This window comes from Glycine soja, chromosome 18, assembly GCF_004193775.1.
Source record: "Glycine soja cultivar W05 chromosome 18, ASM419377v2, whole genome shotgun sequence".
NCBI lineage: Eukaryota > Viridiplantae > Streptophyta > Magnoliopsida > Fabales > Fabaceae > Glycine > Glycine soja.
In genome coordinates this window covers 9,942,402-9,955,633 of record NC_041019.1, presented here as the reverse complement: position 1 = coordinate 9,955,633, position 13,232 = coordinate 9,942,402, and the positions used below count along the sequence as shown (strand labels likewise).

The 13,232-nt window shown below is 31.0% G+C and overlaps 1 protein-coding gene and 1 pseudogene across 1 annotated transcript; both read left to right on the top strand.

The window, feature by feature from the left end:
* Positions 1 to 442: 442 nt before the first annotated feature.
* Positions 443 to 1,467, top strand: LOC114396895 (zinc finger protein CONSTANS-LIKE 4-like). Its single transcript, XM_028359066.1, has 2 exons — positions 443 to 475; positions 925 to 1,467. Exons 1-2 carry the CDS (start codon positions 443 to 445, stop codon positions 1,465 to 1,467), a joined length of 576 nt encoding a protein of 191 aa, XP_028214867.1.
* A 6,909-nt stretch (positions 1,468 to 8,376) lies between these two features.
* On the top strand, positions 8,377 to 10,825 carry LOC114395289 (annotated as a pseudogene).
* The last annotated feature ends 2,407 nt before the right edge of the window (positions 10,826 to 13,232 follow it).

Genomic DNA, 13,232 nt, shown 5'->3' with positions numbered 1-13,232 from the left:
CTTGAATAAACACATTTACCAAATTTACAAATCAACTTATGAGAATTAATGACCATGTATAGTATATATGTTTTGGTATGTGGTGAAAAATTATTGGCTACGAATCTAAATTCACCAACCGTTATTCCAAGAATAAGGATTTAACTTTAGCTTTGGTTGGCTGCTGTCCTGAGGAAAGAAGGGTCCTAGCTCCTCTGCTTCTCCATAACCAATTGAGGAACAACCAAGGCCTGAAAACATTCATGCATTTTCTTTGAATGTAATTAAATAAACAATAATTAATTCTTTGAATGTAAATTCTAAATTATAATTGACATGCATTTGGATAATAATCAATGAAAGTTTTATTTGATGTGTAGAATTACAATTTTTTTCAATCATTATAAAGCCTAGAGACATATAGACAATTTCTACATTTTAAGTCCTTGTTCATGTGAAAAACATGGCTCTGTGCATATGGCTCAACCAATACAGAGTATGAGAGTTATGCGAGGTTCTGACCATAGATACTAGGACTCATTCAATATTAAATTGCATACCCAATTGTGTATCAAATTGACCATAAATAAAGGCTTGTAATATAATTCCAAACAACAACAAACTGTATAGCCTTGGTCAGATATCAATAGTAGTAATTTTCTTTGGTCTGGATCATGGTAGCATTAGCATGAAGCAGTCTTTGCCTTAGAAATGAAGAAATTTCTTTTCCATAACAAACGTAATTATACCTAAGTACTTATTCATTGACATATTGTTAATTAAGCAAAAATTTAACTGCAAAGAACATGATGAATTACTCTCGGACCTTACACTGCCATTCTAGAGCCTCAACAACAGATTGATTTAATCACTATAATGAGTAATTAATACATGACAGTAACAGAATCACTATAATGAGTAATTACTCTCGGACCTTACATTAAGGTTCATGCCGCCAACAAGCTCGAGTCGCGCCACCCGCGCGTCGCGCTCTGCGAGCTGCGCGAGCAGGCGCTGGCGCATGTGACCAGCAAGGCTGACGCCGCTGCTCTCTGCCTCGCCTGCGACCGCGATATCCACTCCGCCAACCGCCTCGCCAGCTGCCACGAATGCATCCCCATCACACTGTTCTTCGAGTCCGAACACTCAGTCAAGGCCTCCTCGCCGATCAACTTCCACCACCGCTTCTTCTCCGACATTGACGCTGACGCTGACGCTAACGTCAGCATCGAGGAGGCCGAGGTCACATCCTGGCTGCTAGCTAATCCGAAGACAGATCTAAATTCGTCTCAGTACTTGTTCTCTGAAACCAAACTGGTTCCTTACATAGATCTGGATTACGCGGCCATGGATCCAAAGACGGAGCAGAACAGTTCCGCCACCGCCGACGACGTCGTTCTGATGCAGAGCAACTTCAAGTCGTTCACCTACGAGCACCAAACTTCTTTCTTCACAGCTACTTCTCTCGATCTAGAACCTTCGGAGTGAAAAGTAAGAGCAAATAAAGAGACGTGGGCATTATTTTTTTAATTTTAATTAAACCAATTAAAGACGATGTTTATAAAATCACTGTCGTTGTCTCTCTCGGCTTCAAAGACAGTACATATTCACACTGTCTTAAATCATTTTAAATAAAATAATTTATTTTATAAAATAAATGTCATTGCGCGTTCTACAACAGTGTACCCGTCATTGAACAAGTAATTTTAAGATAGGTTTGAGTAACACCGTCTTCGTATAGCAACTTCAAATTACGAAAATTCCACCGCGTATATTTTTAAGACGTTTGCGTCACAACTGTCATAAAAACTGCGTCATGGAAAACCCTTTTTTTAATAGTGAAAGGTGGTGGTGATGAATAAGTTTATATGGAGATGCATTGGTCGAAGATGTTGTTTAGTTTATAAGTGTTTTGGTTTGAATTTGAGTTGTTGCGGTTATTTTAATAGACAACAATGGTAGTGACTAATTGTATTTTTTCACTTCTTTTGTTTGAATATTTTGGGGATAATTTGATATGGTGAATGGTGAATTTACATGTTTAATTTTAAATCCCATACATGTACTGTTATGCAAACCAGAAAAAAACACCTATATAGATGATATGCAAATGATATATATCAAGCATCACTCATGTGTGGTAGTGTTGTGGCTTACTTGATTAATATGCTGACAACTGTTTGGTCTATAGGGGACACCTTGGTTGGTTTGTGACCACAGAAACGAAGAAGGAGGAGGATATAGTTTCCACCAGTTGTTCGACCATTCATATAAAAGGATAGTTGTTACAAGAAGTTACAACCACCAAAGCAATACAAACATGTCCATCATCAAGTAAATACTATAACAGATTAATTTGTTTTGTTTTAAACTACAATTGAGAATATACCTATGCATGAAACATAGCATACCTAAGTAAAGAATTTATCATCTAATTCATCTTTTTAAGTAGAAAAAAAGTAATTATGAATGATATAATTATGAAAAAAATGTGTTAAAATAAGTGTGAATGATATAATTAGAAAAATTCCAAAAATTTCTAAAATAAGTGTAGATTAAGCCTAACTAGACGTCTGGTAACCTATATTTAAAACTTAGATTTCTGCTACCTAATTTAATTTCAAGTTACTCCTGCTTAGAGCGACATGTATGTATGAGGATTGAGGACCTACATAAATACATAGTAAGTTTACGCATTTATGTAATAGAATTGAGACAATAAACGACTTATGTACTTTGCCAATCAAAAGAAGTCTTTTCTAACTATTAAATGAAAATTAAGAAAGAATTTAATATTGTCAAATTTTAAAGAAAATGAATTCATGCATTTTTCTTAATATTTAGAATTAGAAGGACTACATTTGTTTTTTTTTTTTTATATAGAAATCGTGAGGACTACTTACAAGTAACAAGACAATTTATAAAAACATTACTAAACTTTTTTTTTTTTGGTTATTCATAAGAACATGACTAAATTATATCCAACTATAAGTTGTTTTTGCCAAAGTAAAATACTAAATTTTTCTTAGTGTTATGCACTTACATATATATATATATAGGAATAGTCCAATGAAATTACATTTCTGTCCTCACTTGGTTGCCTGTGACTCCACGCATTTTACTCTGTTCATTACTACTTTATTGGCTTAAGCTTTTTTTAGTGAGCATAAGTCCCATGTTATTTTATTGTTATTTTTTTTCATGTATACTCTCTTTTCAGTAAAGGAACACATCCTTCAAAAAAATAATTTGTTTTTTATTAGTCCTTCTAATTTTTAAAAAGTTATTTTTAGTTTCTCTTATTATTTGTGTTAATAATATTACAATTTATTTGAAGTGATTTCTCATCATTAAAAATACTTTTTAAAATTTAATCTATAACACACACACACACACACACACACATATATATATATATATATATATATATATATATATATATATATATATATATATAAGAGTAGTATATATATAATAAATATATAAAAGAGTAGGCTAACAAAAACACCCGTTCAAAAGAATATATAAATATATAATATATAAGAGAGTATAGTAGTTTGTTGAGATCTTGTAATACAAATGGACCTTCTAATACCAAGGGATAACCTCCTTAAATATAATAATAAATACAACAATTTTAGTAGTATAAGAAATTATATATAAAAGTTAATTCAAAGGTTTGATTTATGTAAAAGTTTTTTTATCATTAATCAATCATAATTTTTTTTCAATATAACTTATAGAATAATTATTATAAAATTTAATAAATTTATCATATATGGTTATTTTGTGATTAGATAATAATATAATGTGTGCACATATTATTCATTTATTAAATTATAGTTGAAGATGATAAAATTATCAAAGTTTATAAGCCATTTTATAATAGTATATAAATACATAAAAGGGTATAGTTTGCTAACACTTTCTAATATCATGGGACCTTCTAATACCATGGGGTGACCTCCTTATCCAAACCCATAGACGAAATATAACAATAGCTAATAGCTATAATAGTCGTATAAGAAATTTTATATGAAATTTAATTCAAAAGTTTGATGTTTTTTTATCATTAATCAATCATAAATTTTTTTCGGTATAACATATAAAATAATTATAATAAAAAATGATAAATTTATCATATATGATAATTTTGTGATTAAATAACAATATACTTTGTGCACATGTTATTCATTTATTAAATTATAATTGAAGAGGGTAAAATTATCAAAGTTAAATTTTATATGAAAGTTAATTCAAAAGTTTGATTAATGTAAAAGTTTTTATATCATTGATCAATTATAATTTTTTCAGTATAACTTATAAAATAATTATTATAAAAAATAATAAATTTATCATATATGATAATTTTGTGGTTAAGTAATAATATAATTTGTGCACATGTTATTCCTTTATTAAATTATAGTTATTTTTAGTTTTTCTTATTCTTTGTGTTAATAGTATCACAATTTATTTGAAGTGATTTTTCATCATTAAAAATATTTTTTATAATTTATCTATATAGTATAAATATAAAAGATTAGTGTGTATATATATATATATATATATATATATATATAAGAGTAGGATAACAAAAACATCGTATTAAAAGAGTGTATAAATATATAAAAATATAATTTATTGAGACCTTCTAATATCACAGGATAACCTTCTTATATTTTCATTTGTTATACATTTCAATGGTAAGGATTAGTTTTTTTGGCTTAAATATATTTTTTAAAATTTTATAATTATTTTTTGATTCCTTCAAAAAATAATTTTTTTTATAAAATAAAAATATAATTTTTTTTCAGTATAACCTATAAAATAATTATTAAAAAATCATAAATTTATCATATATGATAATTTAGTGATTAAATAACAATATAATTTATGCACATATTATTCATTTATTAAATTATAGGTGGAGAGGGTAAAATTATCAAAAGTGAAATTTTATATAAAAGTTAATTCAAAAGTTTGGTGTCTGTTAAAGTTTTTGTGTCATTAATTAATCATAAATTTTTTTAATATAACTTATAAAATAATTATTATAAAAATAATAAATTTATCATATGTGATAATTTTGTGGTTAAATAACTATATAATTTATGCACATGTTATTCATTTATTAAATTATAGTTTGAGAGGATAAAATTATCAAAATATAAGTTATTTTCATTTATTTTGTTTAGAATAAATTATTTGTTCACAATTATATGGCTTCAGTTATAATGTATCATTGACATGTCGCTTAAACATGAGCAAAATGGGAATTTAAAAGATTCACATGAGAAATACACGAAATAGATTGTACGGCTTACTCATAACAATCAAGTGTTATGTGAAGAAAATAAGAGTTCATTTTCTTGGTAACCAAGAAGATCCAATTCCTTTCATTCACAAAAAAATAGTTTGAAAAGAAATACAAATAATTTTTTATATTTTTTCTTACAATTTTTTTGACACATTTTACTTTTTAATCTAAGGAGAATTTCAGTAATAAAACATAAAAAAAAAAAAAAAAACATAAGAGAGAGAAGAAGCGGAGCTATCCGTGGGTAGGCCGTATCTTACTGGTTCTATTATATTTATTTTTTTCATTTCCATGGGCACGTGTCCCTACACTCTCGAGAAGGTTCAAGCCTTCAACAACTCATATGCCATCCACAAAAAATCAAAGGCTCTTTCTCTCATTCTAAAAGATGAACAGGCTCCAGCTTGTAAAATTTTGTTTTCTTCTCTCAACCTCAAAATCACCATGCACGATTGCACCACCACAAATCCGCTCGCCCAAACCACCGGTGGAGTTGAGTTTTGAAAATATGAAGAAATTTGCCTCTGAAAATTTTCTCTTTTCATTTTTAAATTTGCCTCAGAAATGTGTCTCTTGTGGTTCTGTTATTTGAAAAAGTTTATTTTTTTTATTATCTGAACGGTTAAAAAATCTTTTAAAAATTTAAATTTGATGAATAAGCAGAAATTTTAAATTTGATTTTAAAATAAATATTGATGAGTTTAGTTATCACAAATTGTGACTAAATGTTCAAGGAATACATCATCTAAAGATCTAAAACACTTTTTTTAGGAGACCAATTGAAAGAAAAAATTTATCATAATAACACAACAATCAAATATATATCAAATATAAAAATATATTTAAGATTGAGAATAGAAACATCATATGATTTACAAAATTATATAACATTAATCACTAATAAAAATACAATTTTTGTTATAGTAAAAGTATTGACACATACATACATACATGCACTTATTTCTATGAAAAATCAACAACTTGTGAGTCTTATATAGTATAAGAAATGAAAATAAATGGTGTTTGGTTTAATAGATTTAAAAGAAAATTAATTTTAAAATTTGTAAGATTCGTTGTATTATTTTTGCCTACATTTTGTACTGTCATTTTCACCTATTTTTATTTGTCATTTTTCACTTACTTTTGTTTATCTCTCTATTTCTATTTCTATTTCTATTTCTATGTTCTCATTCAATCCTAAATTGAGACGTATGTTAAGTTAATTGATTTTACAGTAATTAGTTATAAATTATAGCTACAGTAATTCCTTATTGGCTTACAATATAAAAATATTTTATGTTTTCAACCCATACAAAATTATACTTTTAAAATTAATGTTTGGTATCAATGATTTATTATTGATATTGATAAAAAAAAACTGTAGTAATTTTGATCATTATTTTTAAGAAACAATTTTCTAATGAGCAATTATACATAAATATTTATTTATTTTAAACAGGTCATCAATATCTCTAATTTCTTTTAATCTTTCTTTTCATTATATCATAAATTTTATAATACTTATATTTTTTTTCTCTTTCTAGATGTCTTTTAGCATAATAAATGTTTATAAAACGTTTTAAGTATTATAAGGTCTATAATATAATGTGATAAAAAATAAAAAATAAAAATAAATAAAAATTTTAACAAGACTTATAAATAAGTGATTATTTATATATCACTGGTCTTTCTTTTCTAATATCAGCAAACATCAATGATCATCTTATCCGAAGCATGGTTCGACCCCACAAGTATACAATACGACGTCGTCGCTCGTCAGGAAGTGGAACGAGGGAAAAAAAAATATCACTTCTAGCTCACACAGAAAGAGAAGAGAGTGGAGTGAATAGGCAATTTAGTCCCTGAGATTGTACCTATTTTGCATATTAGTCCCTAACTTAATATTAAATTCAAAATAGTCTCTATCTTTACATAAGTGTTGCAAAATAGTCCTTCCGTTAAATTTTAAAGTAACGCCGTTAGTGAGGTCAATTTTAGTGCCACGTGGACTATCCACGTGGCACTAAAGGATGACGTGGCATGACACGTGGACGTGCCTGATGCCACATCATTTGATGATAACAAAACGAGTAAATAGATAATTTAGTCCCTGACTTTGTACCCCTATTGCATATTAGTCCCTAACTTAATGAAAAATTCAAAATAGTCCCTATCTTTTGCATAAGTGTTGCAAAATAGTCCCTAACTTAAAAGATGCCAGAAATCATGCTTAAAGTGTCCATGCATTGCAAAGGTTGTGCCTAGCACGATTTCTGGCAGCGCAGATTCCTCCTTGGATTCCTTGTCATCTTTTGATTCCTCTGGTTTTTTCTCTTCTTCTTTCTTTTCTTCTTCATTTGCTTTTTTCTCCTCCACTTTGTTTTCCTCTGGTTTTTTCTCTTCCTATTCAAAACACACACAAAAATCAGAACCCAAAATGATACATTGATGGTAATTGAAGGAAAAAAAAAGAAGAAAAAAGAATGGTTATGCAGACCTCGCCCATTGGTGTTGACAGCTACAGAGATAAGGTTGTTGCTGTGGATTTTTGGTTCTTTTTATTTGTGCAAGTGTGTGTGAGTTCTTTTTCGTATATATGCCTCAATTGGTTCAAAACCATTAAATTTGAAGAAGTCACTCATTCTATCATCATCAAATGACGTGACACTAAAATTGACCTTACTAATAACATTACTTTAAAATTTAATGGAAGGACTATTTTGCAATACTTATGTAAAAGATAGGGACTATTTTGAATTTTTCATTAAGTTAGGGACTAATATGCAACAGGGGTACAAAGTCAGGGACTAAATTGTCTATTTACTCGTTTTGTTATCATCAAATGACGTGGCATCAGGCACGTCCACGTGTCATGCCACGTCATCCTTTAGTGCCACGTGGATAGTCCACGTGGCACTAAAATTGACCTCACTAACGGCGTTACTTTAAAATTTAACGGAAGGACTATTTTGCAACACTTATGCAAAGATAGGGACTATTTTGAATTTAATATTAAGTTAGGGACTAATATGCAAAATAGGTACAATTTCAGAGACTAAATTGCCTATTCACTCGAAGAGAGTATGTTTATTTGATTTGTGATTTGTTGGCCCAAGAAGGCAAAACAATGGTTCTTTCTGTATCCCTTATGCAACTCGGGTGTGTCTCTCTTCTTCACAATAATCCATCATCATCACATGTGACCCTTTTGCCCAAATCCCTCTTTCCTTGTGGAATTTCCCTCAAATTGAAAGGGTTGGTGTTTTGGTGTAAAAGTAGTTCAGTGTATGGAAGAAGAAGAAGAAGAGTGAGAGTTGGGAGTATCAGTGTGAATGCCTCTTTGGTTGAGGCTCCAGTTTTGTGGGCTGGAAGGCTCTGCATCTTCTATGCCCTCCTCAAGGCTGGCTTGGCTGGATCTCAAGCCAACCCACTTGTCTTAGGTGGGAAAATGAATTCGTTACTTTTTTTTTCATTTGGAAATTTGCTTCATTTTTATGTAAGATAGGTGTATGTTTTCTTTCAGATTTGGAAATTGGGGACACTAATGATGAATCTGTTGCTGCTGCTACTGACTTGGGATTCTCTAAATGGGCCCAGGAAATACTAGGAAAACCACGTCTGTCCAATTAATGTCTAATATACTTGTTGTTGTTGTTGTCCCATTTTCCCTTATATTAGTGATAACTTATTAAAGTGTGGATATTTCTACTGTGGTTTGTGAGGTGTTAAGTTACATAGGGGTGAGTTGCTCAGTGAGGTGAAGGTTATTCTGGTTTAGTAATTGGTTTGAACAATGAAGACTTGTGGATGGTAGTAAAGTGCCCCATTTGTGTTTTTGGGTGGTATTATATGACAGTGTTTTGGAGACTTGGTAGGAGGTTATTACTGGCTAGTATCTTTATGATACTTTTTTGGGTGAACCCAGGGTATCCCCAGCTGAGAATCACATACTAATTTCTTGAAATACCGAGATCCATTTAAGGGGTTGACTTCTCCCAACAAATGTTTTTCCATATACACAGACCTGGAGATTGAACCGTGCCATATGCTTAAGGAGCATGGTTATCTGTGAACCATGTCACACCATGCTGTCGAGTGGTATGATACTAGTGTTTTGGAGACCAGTTTATTGGTTGAGTGGACCACTGAGGAGAAAGGTTGAGGACTCTAGAAACAATCTCATATGCTTGGGACGTATGCTGAGGAGAAGCAATGGGCTATCTGCCAAGGATGTTTCCAATGTTTTGTTATTCCCTTAGTCACAGGTGGGGAAGCAAAAGAAAGAAGTTTGGCTCGACCAAACATTGATTCTCGTTCCCTCAAAAATATCCCAAGTTGATGGAGATCCATATGACTTATTCTATCAAGCGGTTTTCAACTTCAACCCTTTGTAGGATCGGTGGTACTAGTTTCCCTTGTTCAGATGAGATCAGTTGAGTTGGTTTAAATATTGATGGTCTTTGTTCTCTTGTTATGGGATTACTGGTACTTGTAACAAGTTTAAGCTTAAGGGGGAGTGTTATAACATTTTAAGGTTATTGGTCTTATTGTTAGTGGCTTTGAGCTTGTACTGGTAATACTAGTCCTTGACCTAAATATCTGCATAAATAGGACTACTGGATTACAATATCATACAACTAACCTATTGTATTCTGTTTATTATTGTTAGTCAGCCTTTCTTTTTTCCCTTGCCCTAAATTTGTAATTCTTGACATTTCCAATGCATGCAAATCCTATTTCCTTATCTATGTTTTTTCTTCATTATTGATGTTGTTTCAAAGTACATGTTCAGTTATGTGTATTTTTTATATGATCAGCAAAGGAAGCTGCTAATGGAAGGAAACTGGTTAGCAAATGGCATCCCACAACAAAGGGTACACTTAGAAGGAACTATAGAGTCCCATCCAAGCCCGAGGGGAGACGTCTTCTTAAAGCTATTGCATCTCTATTATCAGATATGACCACTTTGTTGATGCCACCTCTCACAAGGTTGGAATTTCCCCTCTGTCCTGTTTCAATTGTTGGTCTCTTTTTTTATCTGATTTATTTCTACCCATAGTTTAATATAGTTTGATGCAAGACATGCTTGACTTACATGCTGCTAATAAACAACCATTGTAGGGTTGCCAAATCCGTAGGGAAAGTGCTCATGGAGAAAGTGTGTGTTGCAACAATGTGAGAGCTCTTTTTGATGAGCTCCCAACACCCCATATCATTGTGGAAATCACACCTTTTTCCCACTGGACCCCTTAATGACAATGATTACATTAAAGCTGAGAAGCTTGAGAAGGTTCTCAGATCTAGTCCTTCTGTTTGATCTGTCTATGTATGGTGTTTCATGCTTTCACGTACATATTCTTTGCTACCTTGTAAATATTGACTTCATGAACAGAAATTTGTATCCTTTCAACTCCTCAACGTTTTACTTTTGAGGTGAATCATGGTTACACCTTTCAAAGGCAGTAACCTCTTTCCTTATTAAGAAGACACTTAACATGGAAAATCAGATCATTTCAGTTTTTGTTTTCATCTGGCACCAGTTATTCCATATTGTCTTTTGTGGTTTCAATTAGCCTAAGAAAACAAGAATTCTGTCATAATTTATTGAGGTAATTTCTTCATAGTCAAATTTATCATAATGTATTAGTAATATATATCCCTATAAATGGTAATGAACCTTATCTTCTGGGTATAGCAATCCAACTTCTTGAATTGTTTGGATTAATTTTCAATATTTTATCCTCAACCCTCAAAATTATACTTGGATGTGTGCACATGGCACATTACACATATTGGAGTTATTCCTATCAGTTCACACGGCCATGGACATAGATCTTCAACCTGGAGTGTCATTTCATACTCTCTTTTTTCGATTTAGATTATTGTCTTTTATACTGAATACGTAATTTAGTTTTTAAAAAATATATTCTCTCTTGCAGTTTAGTCATTGACTTTGATTATATACATGAGTTAGTTCTGAAATATAAAACATACTCATTACCATAGCATATTAAGAATTATCTGATATGCATAAATAAATTTAGCTAACTTTTACAAATGAGGGGAATTTGTAAAATTGTTAAAAGGTTTTCTAAACTATCAATTATAGGAAACAATAGGATTTTGAAACTTATGATTCTCACAAACAATCAATAAACAAACAGATAATAATGCGTATATTTCTCCATAGGAAGACTTCTCTTCCGTATACTTTGATTTCCTTGAAAGAGAAGAGAAATAAGATTTCACTTCCTTAGATCTTTTTTTCTGCATCTCTTCGTTCGTTTGTGATGACTATGAGTGAGAGAAAACACTTTCCGGTCAAGAAGAAAACCTTATTTCACGTTAGTGGGTATTAATCTCATTTTATAACCACTACTCTCATCAAGTAGCATTTAATCCTAGAAACTTCTTCTATTAAATTCAATTACAATTTAGTTCTTGATTATTAATTATATTTATTTATTAGTCCCTACATAAATCACATGTCTTTCACATGAGACATTAATTCTAACATTCTCCCACTTGACTCATGTGACATTAATAAACATTATGGACTAAATAAATAAATAGATTAACTAACATAATGCACATTAAAAAATGACTAAATTGTTCTATACATTGGGTATATCATAATTTCATGATTAAGGATAGGAACCAATTCGAGTCATGGCGGTTGTACATCATTTAATCGACATAGTCTCTTCCATGTATTACAAATTAGTCTTCTCCTTAATATGATCATTAGTTAGGAGTACATAATTGGTCCAACATAATGTCTTCATTCAAGACAAAACCTATTAACATTACTCTAACACAAACATGCATGCAAACATAGAGAACAGGTTATCAGAAACATATCATAATTGAGCTCAGAGTGTCACTAAAATCATAAGATAAATTACACTTAATGATCATCAATAACAATAATGTTCATACTTTCAACAAATGTCTTGGGCGGTAATCCCTTGTTCAAAGGGCCAACTATCATAAGGTTTGTGCTAATATGTTCTATTGACACTCTTTGTTTCCGAACTTTTTCCTTCACGACAAAGTACTTCAATTCCGCATGCTTAGCACCCTTGGAGTACTTGTCGTTCTTACAAAATACTGCTGCGAAGTTATCACAATACATTTTCAGCGGTCTAGCAATACTGTTGACAATTCCAAGCCCTGAAATAAAGTTTCGCAGCCAATTAGCTTGAATTGTAGTCTCAAAACATACAACAAATTCAGCTTTCAGATGCAACAACAACTGATGCATACAAAATTGCTTCCATTGGTTTTCGTTTCATATCATTTTTAGGACATTGTGCGAGACTAAATTTGTTTCCTTTCTAAATTAGAACAGGTGACGTTAACTACCTTTTCATCTTAAATCTCTCTAGTACTTTATTGATATATGTTTTCTAAGATAAGCCTAACAATCCTTGTGATCTATTACGGAATATTTTCATCCCTATCACATAGCTTACCTCACCCATATCTTTTCACTTCAAAGTTTCTAGAGACAAATTTCTTAGTCTCATGAAGAAGACCAAGATCGTTAACTACAAGCAAGATATCATCAATATACAGAATTAGAAAATAGCCTTACTCCCACTAACCTTCAGATACATACACCGATGAATAGTATTTTCCTTAAATCTGAAGGAAACAATGATATCATTAAACCTCAAATACCATTAGCAGGAAGCTAGCTTTAAGACTGTATATTGATTTCTTTAATTTGCACACCATGTCTTCATTTCCTTCAACTAAGAACCCCATTGGTTAGTCCATATAAATATTCTCCTTTAAATCTTCATTAAGAAAGACAATTTTCACATCCATTTGATGTAGCTCCAAGTCATAATGGACTACTAAATGCCATGATAATTTTGAAAGAATCCTTTTGTGAGACCGGTGAAAACGTCTCTTTATAATCAATGTCATC

Bases quoted from the DNA above. Each gene is read 5' to 3' on its own strand.
- LOC114396895 (XM_028359066.1), top strand. From the start codon at position 443: ATGGCTCTGTGCATATGGCTCAACCAATACAGA. The intron at 476-924 runs GTATGAGAGTTA...CCTTACATTAAG, and splicing joins TATGGCTCAACCAATACAGA to GTTCATGCCGCCAACAAGCT.